General features: G+C 48.1%; 5 protein-coding genes across 5 annotated transcripts; 4 read left to right on the forward strand and 1 right to left on the reverse strand.

Annotated features, from left to right (window-relative positions):
- Positions 1–1,467: 1,467 nt before the first annotated feature.
- On the forward strand, positions 1,468–2,883 carry AKAW2_80581S (flavin-containing monooxygenase; the record flags this gene model as incomplete). Its single annotated transcript, XM_041681617.1, has 6 exons — positions 1,468–1,729; positions 1,781–1,845; positions 1,908–2,127; positions 2,178–2,224; positions 2,281–2,621; positions 2,694–2,883. The coding sequence occupies 6 exons, from the start codon at positions 1,468–1,470 to the stop codon at positions 2,881–2,883; spliced, it is 1,125 nt and encodes a 374-aa protein (XP_041548542.1).
- Positions 2,884–4,291: 1,408 nt separating this feature from the next.
- AKAW2_80582A (beta-mannosidase mndA) lies at positions 4,292–7,304 on the reverse strand (the record flags this gene model as incomplete). The annotated part of the gene is made up of 5 exons (XM_041681618.1): positions 4,292–6,591; positions 6,644–6,870; positions 6,924–7,004; positions 7,058–7,064; positions 7,121–7,304. 5 exons carry the CDS (start codon positions 7,302–7,304, stop codon positions 4,292–4,294), a joined length of 2,799 nt encoding a protein of 932 aa, XP_041548543.1.
- Positions 7,305–10,314: 3,010 nt separating this feature from the next.
- AKAW2_80583S (uncharacterized protein) lies at positions 10,315–12,996 on the forward strand (the record flags this gene model as incomplete). Its single annotated transcript, XM_041681619.1, has 2 exons — positions 10,315–12,520; positions 12,581–12,996. The coding sequence occupies 2 exons, from the start codon at positions 10,315–10,317 to the stop codon at positions 12,994–12,996; spliced, it is 2,622 nt and encodes an 873-aa protein (XP_041548544.1).
- An 851-nt stretch (positions 12,997–13,847) lies between these two features.
- AKAW2_80584S (uncharacterized protein) lies at positions 13,848–14,967 on the forward strand (the record flags this gene model as incomplete). The annotated part of the gene is made up of 3 exons (XM_041681620.1): positions 13,848–14,203; positions 14,271–14,596; positions 14,651–14,967. The coding sequence occupies 3 exons, from the start codon at positions 13,848–13,850 to the stop codon at positions 14,965–14,967; spliced, it is 999 nt and encodes a 332-aa protein (XP_041548545.1).
- A 786-nt stretch (positions 14,968–15,753) lies between these two features.
- Positions 15,754–16,778, forward strand: COQ5 (class I SAM-dependent methyltransferase; the record flags this gene model as incomplete). The annotated part of the gene is made up of 2 exons (XM_041681621.1): positions 15,754–15,940; positions 16,018–16,778. 2 exons carry the CDS (start codon positions 15,754–15,756, stop codon positions 16,776–16,778), a joined length of 948 nt encoding a protein of 315 aa, XP_041548546.1.
- Positions 16,779–17,077: the final 299 nt, after the last annotated feature.

Consider the following 17,077-nt stretch of genomic DNA (forward strand, 5'->3'; position numbering starts at 1 on the left):
GATTGGTCGCACCCCACTGAGCTTATTCGGGTGGCAACAACGACGTTGATCTCCACTGGTAGATCATTAACCAAGAAGTCACAAATCAATATTTACACTCGGTTTGACAGCTATCCAAGCCATTACAATAACAACTCGGTTGATAATGTGCACAAGATTTCGACCGGACACTCCGTCCTGGTGGTGTCCCTTGCTTGGCATTGGTCCTATCAACAGCACGCACCCAATCTGTGTCATCGTAATATCTTCCCCTCAATCATGACCGCAACTCTGATACATGAGTACATAAATGGCAGATGACGCGGGGATGGATCCATAGTCAATATATTGTTGTCTCCTTACGAAATAGTGTCATCGGGACGGTGTGTAGTGGAGCGAGGGAGCGTTTGTGCCGATCTACTCGGTGCCCGCAGCAGAGCCCGATCGTGGGTTACGATGGAGGCTGCATCGGAGATATGATCTTGTCGCTTCAGCTGCCCCGCCATGCTAACATAAGTTCGGTCAAACGTAAGCATGTCTGATTCACGATCGATATGTGAAAGTAACTGAATGGGGTAAGAGTGGGCGTAGATCAATAGTGCTTGGACACCGTCTTACCCACCCTCCACTGTTCGTGCCCTTGTCGACATCATACAGATAACACATTATTCTAATCAAGTTATCATGAGGTATCGCTTTCGTAAATGGTACCTGAGTGGACAAACGAATTAACTTCAGCTATCTCGTTTTGGGGGCCAACTGCGGCGTGATGTCGTGGCGCGCTAAGCAGTGGTCCCACCCAGCCTAACTTGGCGGGCCAGCTGTAAGCAATAAGATAGTAGATACGGCTCCAAGAAACTTCGAGTTATTCCAAAAGAAGAAGGCGTTTTGCGAACAGTGATGAGCGGTGTTGTGCAGTTGCTGAGATAATTTTATCATTCTCCTATATAGATCACCATTCGCCTGCCAGTACCACAAAGGTTTAAGAGAGCCAAATCCCCAAAGGCTTTGATATATCATACCTCCCGTCATCTTCTCCTAGAAAGGTCCCATGCCCTAAACCCACTCCACTGGTCTTTTCTTACCCCTCTAACAGAGGATGTTTCTCCTTACCATGGTGTCCAGTGCCTTTCGTTCTTCCCCCAAGGTCATCATTATCGGGGCTGGGTTTTCTGGTCTGGCGATGGCATACCAACTTAAAAGAGAGCTAAAGTGCGATGACTTTGTTATATATGACCGAGAGGCTGGATTTGGTGGGACTTGGCTAGCAAACAAATGTACTATCGAATATGCCTTCTATTTTTATTAGCCGAAAACACGGTCGCTGACATGAGCTTCTCAGACCCAGGGTGTGGAGTTGATATCCCAGCTGCGTTCTACAGCCTCTCCTTTGCGCCCAACCCAGATTTCTCGACTTTTTTCCCGAAGCGTGATGAAGTTCTACAATATATCAACAATGTAGTCTCAAAGTACGACCTGTCTCGCCACATGGTGGGAAATACAGAATGGATAGGAGCATCCTGGCAGGACGTCGATAAGACCTGGTTGGTTAAGCTGAGGAGTACTACTTCTGGCCAGGACTATACACAACGCTGCAACATATTAGTATCAGCAGTTGGAGCTCTGACGAATCCTAATTCGCTGAACCTTCCCGGCGTTGACCGCTTCCAGGGAGACATTATTCACACTGCCAGGTGGGATCAAAGCGTGTCGCTGCGGGACAAGAATATAGTCGTGCTTGGAAATGGAGGTAAGCTGCATTTTGCATTATGAGAAGAAACCACTAGTTGACACCTTCCAGCCTCAGCAACCCAGCTAGTACCAGCCGTGGCAAAAGATGCTCGGTCGATCACTCAATTTATGAGGGTTAGTTCCCTACTTTCCTGCTTTTGTAGGGTGACTTCCTAATGTGGGATGGTCATATATAGTCAAAACAATACTTTCTCCCAGGAGGAAGTAACGCCGCCATAAGCCCTTTTTGGCAATTTATCTTCCGCTACGTACCCGGCGTACTTCTTGCTGTCAGATTCCTTATCTTTCTATATCTCGAAACATCAACACCCCAGTTCAACCTGACCAAGACCGGGGCGAAGATGCGAAGAGAAACAGCTGAAGTAAGCGAGCGTTACGTCAAAGAAAATGCGCCAGGTGAGATACGCTCTACATGTCGTCTGAGCTACTCTCACCTCAAGTTGCAGAGAAGTACTGGCCACTCCTACTAGCCGACTACCAAGTCGGATGCAAGGTACATATTCCGAGTAACTTCTACAAAGCATATAGGCTGATCAATTCCTGATACAGCGAAGGGTATTCGACCATGAAGGTTACGTTTCAACATTAAATCGGGATAATGTTCGCCTTACCGACGACGAGGTTATCGCTCTTAGCGAACGATCCGTATCCACCAAATCAGGAGCAAAATACCCAGCAGATGTAATTGTTTTAGCCAACGGATTCTCCCTGACCCAATATGATACCGAGCTGTGCGGTCGCGGGGGACGCAGTCGACAAGAATACTGGAAAGAAGCCGGTCATATCACGGCTTACGACAGTATCGGCATGTCAGAGTTTCCTAACTTCTTCTATATCCTGGGGCCCAATTCCGGTCGCGGGCATACATCTGCGGTATTCTCTATCGAGAAGTAAGTAGACATTCTGAGGCCATAGCCTATCAAACATTCCACGGAGGGAAAAACTTGTTAACCGTGAAATAGCTACACCGACCTAATAATAAGGATCATCAGACCGATAATAGCCGGATCAGCTGTCTCCGTGGAACCCGATATGTCACGCGAAAATGCATACAACGAGCGGTTGCAGGCTGCGCTGAAAAACACAGTGTTTAACAACACATGCCGCAGTGTAGGAAACTCCCACACCCATACTGCAGAATCAGCCCCTTAAAGTCGTTGATGATGCTGCTCTCCCAGTTTGTTCAAGAGCGCCCGCTGATCATAACCTGCCTGTGTAGTGGTTCATCGACCCAAAAACCGGATACAACTGGATGATATACCCCTGGAGCTCCTTCTACATGTGGTGGACGACGCATATTGCAGGCCTAGAAGGGTGGGTCTATGAGGTGAGTGTGCTGATCTTATCAGAGTTAAGCATATGGGTGTCTAACGCAATATGCATGCATAGTATCCTCAGACAAAAAATATGTCCGAGAGCTCGACTTTTGCTCTGTGTCTGCGCACCGTACTACCCACCTTTGTTGTCTGTCTAATTGTCGGAGCGTATACCTATCTTAAGGATTCATGCGGTGTGTTCGTTGTGTGAAACTACGCTTGCCTTTCTGTGAACTTTTGGGATGCACAGTTAAGCTCTGTTTTATATAGGTTTAGACCGTCTGAGAAGCGTTTTATGTTTGACTATTTACATCGACGTTCTCCCATGTCAACGCTATGAAATAAGTATAGATAAAAAGGCTGATATTTCAAAAGATAGTGAAAAACGCAGTACCGCTATGTATAAGCCATGTGTTGCTGCCTTGAACGGCTTATGCAAGGTTCGGGTCAGGTGGCCATGTAGCTGTACATGATTGGCGCCGTGTCTTACTACTTTCGTCGGTTTGCGTCTTACCTAGCAGAATCCCAAAAAAGAAATGGGGACGGAAGCCTTTCGATATATCCTCCTTAGGACAATTCAGCAATGATCAAATTTCTGCATATGTGTGAAGAACTAACGGTAAATACAGATTAGCCAGGCTGGAAGAACTGAGAAGCAGCATAAAGGGTCGTCTAATACAACACAGAAGCTACTCTTCAATAAGATTTTACCTCCGAGCGAATAGTTTTACGGACTATCTGCCAGTTTCCATCCGCCGTGGGGCCCCAGGATCCCATTGCCTGTACACAATCAGACATCACTGCCAATATCATGCTTAAACACATCCCCATGCAGATGATACGCCTCTTCCTTCTTTCAACGAAACGGGCTTTCAGTTGAAAACAAAGTCCCAATGGACTCAAGCAATTGACTACAACTCTTTGCGATAGAACACGTATACCGATTCTGACCCGCAAGCGAAAGGATCTCCGTGGGGAGTGGGGGGAGGGCTATTGTGCCCCAGGTAGATGTGTGGCTTAATTCTTTATTCAATATGCAGATGGTTGACTTAAACTTGATTAAATCCTGACTTGGTTTACCTTATATTGACGAGGGTGACCAGGTTTGGCGAGTTGGGGGAGTATCTTCCTTCTGGGAGGAAAACAGTCAATCGTACAGATCGGAAGGTATTTGAGAACAGAGAATAAGTGGTCAGATGACATGTACATGCTTGGTATTGTGACTATGTGGATTTTGTTGATAATCAACTCTGAACCTTTTGATCCCAGAGACTCTGCACAGTGATGTTACGAGCCCATGCCCCGTTAGTCGTGTCTTCCAGAACGTTGAACTCAATCTCTTTCTTCTCCCCTGGTACCAAGACGAACGCGTTCTCCTCGAAGTATCCTACCACGCCCTCCGGGTAGTCGAGCCACGTGTATAGTGAGACGCCGGATGTAGCTTCTACCGTGACAGTTGTCTTGTTCAAATTGTATCCCAGCTTCAGTCCAGGGTCAACAATCTTCAAATCCTTTGGCCAGGAAAGCGTAGCGTGATTTTCATGAGTGAAGTTGGTGGCCTGGTCTGAGTTCGGAAGACGTCCGTGAGCCGAGAGCGAGAGCAGAAGAACGGCATCCTTGATATCCGGCAAGCCCAAAGAAGAAACATTTGTGCCATAGACACGAGTGGTATTCAGTCCGCCTACGGTAAATGGAACCGATCTAGGCGTGCCTGCATTACCCTCAATAGGGCGGCCTGACAGGTCCAACCAGGTCAAGTCCACAGTACCTGCTGCAGGGCTCCACAGGTCGGAAGTAACATAGACATCGAGTGATCCTGTAGTATAGTTCCAGAAAGGCGAGACAATAACAGGCTGATAGATATCTCTCATAACGTGGTGTAGAACCTTCCATCTGCCCCCGTACTCAATGCCTGCCCATGACGGCGCTTGCCAGATGTCTTCGAGCTGCCAATACAGGGAGCCAAGCTGGCGCTCAGGCAAGCCACTTCCCCGACGGTAGAACTGGATCTGACTCTTGTACATATCTGCCTGGAAGAGCTGGGTGGCGTGGCACCAGGCGCTGAAGTTGGAGATGTGGTCGGATTTACTCGGGATCGGGTAGTAGCTTACCACGCCCATGGTCATTTCGCCCATACCAGTGGCCGAGTTCGCGTAGTTGTCTGTCATGAGACCGCCCGCGGGGTCGTGGTGGTTGCGGAGCATTACTACACTGCTGTTGAAGTAAAGATCCTCAGTGTCAATGGCTTGCTGCCAGGTCTGGAGGCTGGGCATGCTGTGGAAGCCGAACTCGTTCGCAAAGCGGCCTACTGGATAGGAACCATAGTCAAAAGCCACACTAGTGTCGTAGTCGTAATGGTCGGTGTCGCCGTAGTATGAGCCGGAGGTAGTATTGTCGTAACGTTCAGCCATAGGGACAGGAGCAGAAAGATCAATGTAGAGGTACCCTTCAGTTGTGCTGCTAGGGGAGTACGAGATGGAGCGGGTATTCTCGTAGACCAGAGGTAAGAAGAGACTGATGTACATCTTCTCATACTCTCCCACATAGTAGGCATATGAAGACGGGGCTGCATCCTTTACACGTGGGAGCATCAAAGATTCGATTTCATTTCCGCCAGCCCATAGAGCCAGGGAGGGATGGTGGTTCACTCGTCGAACATTGTATACTATCTCGGCAGCAACGTTCTCGAGGAAGGCGTCGTCGGAGGGATATAAGGCGTCACTAAACTCGAATTCACTCCACAAGAGGATGCCCTTTTCATCGGCCAGGTCATAGATGTAGTCATGAAGATATGCGCCGGAGGACCACACACGGAGCATATTCTGGTTTCCTATAACGACGGCATCAAACAGCCGTGACATCTTCTCCTCTGTGACACGAGTCCAGAAACTGTCTGGTGGGATGAGGTTCGATCCCTTTGCGTAGAACTCGTGACCGTTAACTTCGAAGTGCCAATTTGCTCCAGGAGCAATTCCTTGTGCGCGCTGTGTCTCAGTAATATTGCGCTGGTTGAGGAAAATGGTGCGGAAGCCCGTCCGTTTGGTTACTTTGGCCAGAGTCTGGTTTCCGCTACTATTGACGGTAATGGACACGTTGTAGAGGTTCTGATCGCCGAGACCCTGCGGCCACCACAACTTTGGAGTGAGCCCATCGAGAACGGTGACACCGGTTATGGACTTGCCAGCCACAGTGACATTGTTCAAAGTACGTGAAGTGAGGATCGTGCCAGAGCGAGCGTCGCGCACTTCAATTGACATGGTCGGTTTTGCAGGAAGTGGACCCAGAATGTCGATGCTAGCGTTGACAACCCAAGGTTGGCTTTGGTCTGGCGGGAGGTAGTTAATCTGGCCCTTTCTGTAGATATCTAAGTCTGTGTTCAGGACATAGGCGCTTTGCTCCTCGTCTAGCTGAACGATATATGCAGGTTTCCACGGGCCTGCGGGCGCAAATGCTGGACCCCAATCCCATCCAAAGTCGGACTGCTCTTTGCGCATAAACCACCGGTTTGGATACTCATAAGTGAGCTGGACATCATCAGGCCATTCTACGAACAGTTAGCATGGCCTGGCTTTGCTGGCCTCCCAAATTCAACTTACTTTGCGAATTAGGATCTTGGGCGATAGCATCGACAATGTTCGGCGCGCTCCCAAAGTTGATGCTCAGAATAGGATCTCCTTTGCAGGACCCTAGAGCTGTGGAAACATCGAACGCATACTGGCGAAATTGATTGTCTGTGGACGCAATCTGCTGTCCACAAAACGAGATGGTTGTGAAAGTGTCGAGTCCGTCGAATACCAGCCAAGTTGAGTCATAATCATCCAGGCTATTGAATTTTAGTGTTGACGCATTTAAGTCATAGAACTAGTTGCTACTCACAGGCCTTTGATGGGCTGACTGGTATAAGTCCAGTTGGCGGCGGCGATCCAGCGAAGATTGAAATCGTTTAGTCCATGGTATCTGCAACAATATTTAGTGTCCCATTCGGGCTCATGGCAGATCAAATCACTTACGGTTCATCTATTGGGTAGTCAGCAGTTGTATAATAGAGAGACTTGACTTCCAACAGTACTTACCAATTACTCCGGCCCTTAGTAGGTCCAAGTGAACCTGCGATGGGAATTCAGCAGGAACTGTTCGATTCAAAGCTCGACTACTAAGAGTCCATTGCACACTGCTCAAGTCATGAACATGTTGACCCAGCGCTACAGGTAGGGTTGGCGCTATTAGGGCCGCTGCTAATCCGATGCCTTGGCGCATGGCGTGTATCTGGAAGAAACGCGATTTGCTCTAGAAAAGCAAGGCTTAAATTCCTACTCAGCAAGGGATCATTGAAGCATATAAATGCGACAGCAGGAGCTGAACGCGAGTTCAGTCCTACGTGTGCGCAATATTTGCAGTGACACACCGAAGCAAATACTTAGTCAGTGGAGCAGGAGTGTGGGACGCATAGACGGGGATAAGTCCGTGATGAAAGAGGAAAGAAGACGATCTTATGGCACCACGGCAACCGGGATCAGGCAACAGGAGCAGAGCAAATTATGTCTCACGCTATGCGAGGAAAGAGGGAATTAATCGGCTAATTTCAAGGCAAGATTAATTAAGCTAAAGGCTCGAGGATGGCGAGTGGTCGACGGCAGTACTGATCTGCAGCAAAGGAGGGGTAGACAATTACTAGCTAGACTGGAGTGGTATAGATTGGTTACATCTTGGCTCAAGCTAGGGTTCTGGCTCAGGAACAAATGCGATGCCGCGGACAGGCGTGGAAAGGAACGACGAGTAAAAGCAGTATCCTAGCGAGTGCTGCATCAGTGACACTTTTTTACACTCTGTATATCTATTATCATTCTTTCATAACCTCAGTGTGATGAATCTTTCGCGTTCTCTACTTACAAGATCTTACAAGGGGCCGATGGCACAACCCGCAGGGTTTGGCCGGGTCGGACTATCTCCGCATCGGCCTCTGCTCGGGTCTCCACCCGGGCAACCCTGAATGCCTCCCAAGTCCCAACAGCGGGCTGGCGTGTTTAGCGCAATGGTCAAGGTCAGACCAATGCACTTCTTGATTAGGATAGCAAGGACGCAGAATAAGCACTAAGCCTCTTGCTGCTGCAATATAGATTAATGAATCCTATCTCTTGTTTCCCACCGGCAACATAGTGTATCTTTTTTTTGGCGACTAATCATTTAGTTTCGGCGTGTTTTGGCTTCTCGGAATGCTGAGAATACACTTACAGGAATGAGCCAATACCTCGAAAAATTCGGCCAGGTGCGAGAGAAGTGCGTGCCTTACCTGCGAAAGTAAATATTGAAGATGGATCTCCAACCTTCTACACTGCACTATTCATTTGCGGTCTTTAGAATTCACCCCTTCCATTCCGGTACCTAACGCATTCGATCCCACCTTCACAACTTGCTTCTCTCTTCTCTTCGCCAACCACCAAATGAAGTCCCTGGAGCCTTGCGGGAAGTCAGCTTATGGCAGTACTACCTTGTTGTTGCAAAACTCTATCATACTTGATGCAGGCAATCATGGCCCTCAATACTGCCGACCGCTCGGGTTTAGCAACTTGCATTCGGAGTGTTTGACCTGGATAGCATCTTCTGCGCCGAAAGTGGAGCGAAGACGGTTATTCAGATAGTGACAATAGAGTTACGGTCGACGTCCCGCTGTGTTCTGTTCCTTGTTAATCCGCATGATTGACGAAGTATGGCAGTTCTAATAATCATACAATGTTTAACCCTATGAGCCAAGCCAGAGTGCTGGTAACTATCAGAATGCGCTCGAACAATGGTTGGGAAGCAAAATTTTGTTACGAAGTGTCGTGAGTCTGAAAAGCATGTGGTGCAATAAATCCATACTGAACACCGGACAACCCGCATAATACCCCTCAAGACAGACGATTGAGCTTTGGCTTAGTACGACAGTAATTTTCCACTAATTCCCAATACCACTCGATGAATACGGGCACCTGGGCCTCGCAAATATTCTCAAGCTGCTCTGAGTTACCTGTTTCCCAATGGTAGAGCTGGTTCCGTAACGTTTGTTTTCTTAACTACATTCGAATCCACCCCTGTGACAATTTATGCTGTCATCGACACCACTATGATTTTTTCGGCTCACTGTAACCCTGAAGTGAGAATTGAGACTCGACATGATGAGAGAGCAGTTTGATCATATATTTTGGTTGACCGTCGCAAGTGAGGATTTGAGCACCCACGCAGCAGTCAAGACGGCTGTGGTGGGACCTTGTATGGGGAGAACGAGCTTGTTTAAGGAAAGTATCAATACTACAGCCGGCAAATGAGAGAATCTTTCAAAGGCCATCTACTTCATGATGCACATTAACTTCTCGGATGAGACAATTGCTGGAAGATGTGCCATTTTGAACGCGCGCGAAGTTATGTATTCCTCTACTGAGTAAGCCCCAAGACAGACCTCTACAAAATGAACGTGTGGCCTGACGGAGCAGCCAACAAGATGAAGAAAATTTGGAAAATTTTTGGAGAGCAGCTGAGCGTAAGGTTTATCTAAGGAATTCGAGAATCCTCGACAAAATGTATCATCCGTGTGGCGAACCCTCAAACCGCAGCTCAAAACGGTCGGGTCTTGAGGTACCAGGCAGGTACCTCTGCGCTCGGCCTCGAGATTTTATCGACATGTTACGCCGTGCTCCTGGCATACACACTGCTTACTTGTTGCACAAAGTTCTTCATAGAACTATTCTCTTCCCAGAGGTTTGTTGACTTGAATCCGAAGAAAGTCCTGCGTTCTGTCACACTCAGTTTGTTGGCCCTACACATTCCAAAGCCATGAGCCTGAAGACAAGGCAGCTTACCTCGTAGTCTATACCCCAGCGCACGATATGAAATTCGAATCCACGACGATCTAAATAAGAATAACAGTATGAGTTGACTAGTGACCGGGAAACGTGTAACTAACTCGAAACACTGGAGAAAATCCCTTCTGTTCCTGTGTTGGGTACTTGCATATGCCAGCTGTACGCCAGTTGTTCACCCTCACTTGGCCCCGCCGCTAATCCAGCCCAACGAAGCCGAAGATATCAACTTATTCTTAAACACACTTTTTCCACAATACCCTCGAATCCATCTGCTGACTATCGGCCGGAACATCGTATCCTCACGAGCTTAGCTGTATAGTCAGATTCGAATTGCCTCTCATCATTCGTCGATTGCAGTTAATTCATATTGAATTCCATATGCCCGTTGGAACGCCTTCTGTCAGCTAGTCAACAGATCGGGTACCATTATGCGCCTGATCAATGTTGATACATTCAATCTGAAGGAATTCTATGGATCAGTGCCCCGCTATGCTATACTCTCACATATATGGGGAGCCGATCACGAGGAACTGTCATTTCGCGACATCACCGAGAAAAGTATCAAAAGACAGAGTTTACCATTCAAAGTCGCGAAATGCTGCGAACAGGCAAAGAAAGACGGCATTCAGTATGCATGGGTTGACACCTGCTGCATTGACAAGACCAACTCAGTCGAACTCGGCGAGGCAATTAACTCCATGTTCCGATGGTATCATGAAGCTGCCGTTTGCTATGCCTACCTAGCCGACGTCACCATTGAGGATAATAACCATTTCCCATTGACTCAGTTCAGTTCATGCCGCTGGTTCCAACGAGGCTGGACTCTACAGGAGCTTTTGGCTCCTGATAATCTTCGCTTCTTCGATTCGGGGTGGCGCTACCTCGGAACAAAGGCAATGAGATCGGGCATTATTGACCGCAAATTCAGAATACCGCGTCGGTTCTTGCAAGGAACCCCGTTAAGTGAGGCAAGCATCGCTCAACGTATGTCCTGGACCTCCAACAGAGTCACAAAACGGGACGAAGACATTGCCTATTGCCTTCTTGGAATCTTCGATGTGACTATGCCGATGATCTATGGTGAAGGGACTGATCGAGCGTTCACTCGTCTCCAGCAAGAGATCATGAAAAGCTCAAGGGATGAGTCAATTCTGGCGTGGGGTCTTTCCAGCCCGGAGCATCATCTGTATAAATTAAATGTTGATAGGACCTTGTCAGCCGGTGTACTTGCCGCGTCCCCCGCTGACTTTCGAGGTTGTGAGAATATTGTTCCGCGTATGAACGGGACCAGGTCTCCATGCACGTTCCAGATTGAAGGAGGCTTGGTTCGAGTCAATCTATCTCTACACCAAGGCAGAAATGGGCTTTTCGGCTTGCTCAACTGTGGGCTGTTAAGTCCGAACACTTTGGTAGCAATCCCGCTTTTGAAAAGCCAGTCGAATGAATACTACCTTAGGCCACAAGATCATCCTGCAGTGATTTACAACTCAATTGCGACTAAGACATCAGCTCAGCCGGTCCATATTCTGATTGAACGGCATATGAAAACACCGCCGACAGCTAGCTATAACAATGATTTCTTTGTCGAGGACCCTATCGAAGCAGGGTTAGAACTTATTGAAGTTGAACCTCCAGATTGCTGGTTGCAAGGTCGGTCTATTATTACGACATCGAGTGACCCTGCTGATCATGCTGTCCAAAAGCTCTGGACCCGGTTCCGCTCCGGAGGTGAAGACTCCAACGACTTCCTGGTGTTGCTCGAGTATGATACGCAGCGCCCCCAAGCGGAGGCTCGATGTCACGTGATGATATCTTCCAGAGCCACGTCCCTCCAAGATCTGGCCCAGAGATCCGGCTCTATAAGAAAAGAAGCATTCGGTAAACAAAGTGCCAGTGATGGCAAGCTCAATATCCAGGCAAGCGTGGAACGAGACAACATGCAAGAGATATTTGTGGTGATATTAGCCGCCACGGCGAGTCCGCCCAGTGTCACCATTAATGCCACATTCGAGTTGGAAGTACTGACATTCAAGCTTGAAGTGGAGGGCGTCATGAAAGCGGAAGATGATTTGCGCCACGAAACAGACAACCTTAATCAGCATGAATGGGATATAAACTCCTCCTTAAAATATGCCAAGGCAGGCTTGAATGACGTAGAAGGGGAAATGGAAAGGTTCAATGCGCTGAAATCCCGGCTACTCAACACGATCAGCAAAGCGACACAGGATACAGCAAATGTCAATACCCGGGCGGAGGAACTTAGGCAACGGCGAGCCATTTTGTCGGAACGCAGACGGTCACTTGGAAGGAAAATGGATGATAGGCATCAAACAGTGTTGGAGACTGGATATGGTTTACCCCTGTATCAAACTGGAGGCAGGGCGGCGGAAGCTGAGGCCGAATTTGAGGGATTGGTGAAAACTAATATTGATTTAGTAAAACACATCGATGATATGTTAAGGTGTGATGCATTTCTTCGACTATTTTTCTCCGATAAAAAGAAAAAGGGTTTCCTGATATACTTATGGAAGAAGGCCGAGCATATGTATTCCGGCCACGGGTTGAAGGCTCACTACGAAAAGCCTATGGCCTTGACAGTCAAGACGTCCATATACCAACAAGTGTTCTACTGCGGTAAGTTTTGCCAAATTCGATCGCTTATCTAGCTTGCTTAACTCTGGCGGTCATTTATAGATGATAGCTCAGGGATGAGATGCGAAGATCGTTGGGATGTCCAGAAAGAACTCGTCAAGAAGTTGGCCGGTGTCACCACTCAACTGCTCCCTGCGGGCGAAGGTGTTGGGCTAAGTTTTGTTAATAGTGAATTTGATATATTCCCTAACCTCGCAGTTGACCAGGTGAAGAAGATCTTGGATTCCGCGCCATTGAGCCCCAGTGGCAACACTACAATTGGCACAAACCTAAGATCTAGAATTCTGGAGCCGCTAGTCTACAGCAAAGTCAGTTCGCAGAGACTTGATAGGCCGCTGCTCATAATTATAACTATTGGTGGTTATCCGGAGTCTAGAGCTGAATCTGAATTTGTGAACGCTATCATCGAATGCGGCAGGAAGCTAGATCTCGCTGGATACCCCCGCCGCAGTACGTAATGTTCTGCAAACCCTCTCTTTCCAACCTAGCTAATTGATCAATCTGCAGCTGTGATGTTCATGATCTATCAAGTCGGAACAAGCAAAGAGACTTCGAAATTTGTACGACGCCTTAAGGATGATCCGGATCTCTTTCCTATGATATCCGTATTCTCGGAGTGGGAAGGTAGGTCAAGAGCTCATCCCCGCAGGCCAAATAATATGACATCTAAAGTTCTGCAGGTGGCGTCACAATGAAACATCTCAAAGGCAGTTATCTCCAAAGACCTATCTTTGAAGTGAGTCTGGTCTTTCATTGAATATCTCTGGCTCATCTGCCCGCTTGTCGTCTACTTACAAATTCTATCTTCTTTCAGAGAATGATGTACCCATCTGATTTCCTCCAACTCTCTGGGGTCAAGTCACCTTAAGCGGCTACAAATATTTGAGACTGGTGTTGTTTATCTTTTCCGTCACCTGCTGTCCATCATAGAAGCTACGATCAACCTAGGTGGTTGATTCATATGTGTCAACGTAGTTGACTTCTTGATGCTATCAGATATTTTTCGTTATGTTTGCAAGATATAGCAGATTTCACTATTTGAGCTTAGTCATGGTTACCAAGAGACTTAACAAGGGCAACAATATTACGGGAGAAACTTCAGATCCTCCTAGAAGACACAGCTTAATTGAGTTGATAATGTCAGGCGGCAAGTCATCATACGCATCTGTGGCACTGAGATGGAAGACTGGCAGATAGAGAAGATGATTGGCAGACGCCAAGCATGTGGACGTCCTGGCTGCATGACTGGCCGCCTCATCCCTGAGCCCTTGGCATCATTTATCTCTGCCATTATCAACAACAACCAGAAATGTTTTGGCTTCAGTCACGTACTTCTCTAGTATCCAGTATACGTGCAAACCTTTCCATATTCTCACGTAATCTACCTTTGCGCTATAGAGCCCTACCTAGTTCGTCTCATCCAGTCGAATGCAGACCAACATCCACGATCGCGTCTACAAATCAAACCATACAACGCGTATTTCCTATATCAAGATTTGAGGTCATTGATCCAACAGAAGAGGTTGAGGAAGAGACTCTACCGACCTACGATGTCAAGACATACTACCCCGTCCGTCTTGGGGAAGTTCTAGATGGCCGCTATCAAGTCGTTGCCAAATTAGGCTATGGTGTCACATCTACCGTCTGGCTCGGTCGCGATCTAAGGTACAATTCTTTCCAGTCTAGTCGATAGTTCCAACTTCGGGACCCTTTGCTGAAAGTATGGACTCAGTGATTCCAATCATGTTGCCTTGAAGATTTATGTGTCTGGTACTCTGAAGAGTAGCAACGAACTCGCCGTATACGAACGCATAAACGCAGTTGAAACAGACCATGCCGGCAAGAATCTCATTCGTCAACTATGGGATCACTTCTTCCTAGAAGGTCCCCATGGCCGTCACAAGTGTCTCGTGCATCAACCGCTCGGGCTTAGTGTAGACCAATTCTTGTACTTCTTTCCGGGGAGGGTGATGAACCTCGACGCTTTGAAGCCTTGTCTACGGCAGGTATTGGGGATAGTTGATTTTCTGCACACTGAAGCTAGGGTCATACACACCGGTAAAGTGCTACATATTCAATTATACATTCCTTCCATTACTGACCATTATGCAGATCTACAACTGAAGAATCTCCTACTTCCCGGAGATCCTAAGAATTTCTCGGGTCTCGAAGACGCAGAGATTGAGGCCCCTTCGGCTAGGAAAATACTTGGCCCTGAGCGCACAATCTACACCAGCCACATCGTTGTCCCTGGAAATGGATTGCCATTGCTCAGTGACTTTGGAGAAGCTCGATTCAGCGATGAAGAGCATGACGAGGATATCATGCCAAATCTTTACAGGGCTCCCGAGGTGGTGCTAAAGATGAACTGGGATAGCAAGGTGGATGTGTGGAGCATTGCCCTGATGGTAGGAGATTATGCTTATTGAGTTCACCCTTCATTTATGTATACTAACTTCCATGCAGGCCTGGGATATAGTCTGCTCTACCACGCTATTCGATGGCAGAAACAGTGACGGTGTTTTCGATGATCGAGTTCATCTTGCCGAGATGATTGCAATCATGGGGCCCCCTCCCAACGACTTCATCAAACGAAGCAAAGTAGGCTCGGTTTTCTGGGATAAGGATGGTATGTTGATACTAAGTGGACCTGCTATATGGCAGCATGAAGCTCGGCTAATATATACAATTACTAGGCAAATGGAAGGACCTTGCCCCGGTGCCGAGCATGACACTTGAGGAACGGGCGGCTGATATCCAAGGACCTGACAAGGAAGGATTCTTGAAACTTATGCGAAGAGCGTTAACATGGGACCCTAAGGACAGACCAGCTGCCGGAGAACTGATTTTTGATGAGTGGCTTATGAAAGGATTGCAGCTTCCGGCTCATCTGTCGAAGCACACCTAGTTGTGATGCGATTTTTTTTTTTTTTGGCTAGATTCATTGTAAAGTGTCGAATTTGGCGAATTATACCCGTTGTAGCGAACAAGAGGAACTCTTCCTATTTGTATACTTGAAGGCGTAGTTGGGCATTTCGATAGTCTAGTACGTAGGTGCTCGATAAGTGAAAAGTGGATCCGGCGGAAGAGTTGGGGGAAAAAAGACCGGGCGGGTGCCTGAGGATCCGGAATCCAGAACGGCTTCCGCATTTGGGATTCTCGTTCTTCTTTCCGCCGACCAACCGTTCATCCAACCTCACCTCAGTCCAGCCATCATGTCGTCCCGCACCGTCTGGAGGAGCCTCCAATTGCAAGCCCGGAGACGATTTATTGTCCCGGAGACACCATACCGCTGTTTCTCCTGCACACGACGTGCCCAGGATCCGCCCAAGTTCAACCAGGATGATCGCATGACCCATTTCGGCTTCCAAAATGTTCCTGAAGCGCAGAAGGAGTCTTTGGGTAGGTTTATCTGGGATATTTTGCATCTATAAGATTGGAGAAAGAAAGGGTTTACTGATGTTTGTGCCAATGTTTAGTGGGAGCCGTCTTCAGCTCCGTTGCCTCGTCCTACGATGTGATGAACGACATGATGTCGCTGGGCATCCACCGCCTGTGGAAAGATCACTTTGTCCGCTCTCTCAACCCCGGATCCGCACTTCCCTCTCGCGAACACGATACGGCCGGCCGTGGTTGGAACATTCTCGATATCGCCGGCGGGACGGGCGATATCGCGTTTCGCATGCTGGACCACGCGACGAACATCAACAATGACCACGAGACCCGCGTGACGATCGCCGATATCAACGCGGACATGCTGGCGGAGGGTCAGAAGCGCAGCGTGCAGACTCCTTACTACAACACAAACCGACTGTCGTTCATGCAGGGCAATGCGCAGTCCATGCCTTCCATTCCGGATAACTCGGTGGACCTCTACACTGTTGTTTTCGGTATCCGCAACTTCACGGATAAGCAGGCAGCCCTGAACGAAGCGTTCCGTGTCCTGAAGCCTGGTGGTGTATTTGCTTGTATGGAATTCAGCAAGGTCGACAACGCCCTGTTCAATGCGATCTACAAGCAGTGGAGTTTCAGCGCCATTCCCATGATTGGTCAGCTGGTGGCCGGTGATCGCGACAGCTACCAGTACTTGGTGGAGAGTATTGAGCAGTTCCCTAGCCAAGAGGAGTTCCGCGGCATGATCCAGAAGGCTGGCTTCATGATCCCGGGACGTGGCTTCGAGAATCTGACGGGTGGAATTGCCGCTATTCACAAGGGTATCAAGCCGCTCAACCGGGCTTAAGAGGGGCAACTAAAAGGGATGGATGAGTTGTTTCAGACAGTGTACAATAGCATATCTTTTCGCCACTGTAATAATATTGATAGTCAATTATTGACATGGAAGGCAACTGAGCGTGTCCGGAACGGTAGCGGGGAATGGATCTGCAAGACATCAGCAGCGTTGCGGATGGTGTGATGGCGGATTCCGAATGGCCGGGCGGAGACCGACTAAGTAGGGATTAGAACTTAGAAGAGCGTAGAAGGATGCATGCATCGGGATCTAGAAGGTGGTGCAAAAGGAAGAACAGATTTCATTTCTAA

Source organism: Aspergillus luchuensis, chromosome 8 (assembly GCF_016861625.1).
Source record: "Aspergillus luchuensis IFO 4308 DNA, chromosome 8, nearly complete sequence".
Taxonomy (NCBI): Eukaryota; Fungi; Ascomycota; class Eurotiomycetes; order Eurotiales; family Aspergillaceae; genus Aspergillus; species Aspergillus luchuensis.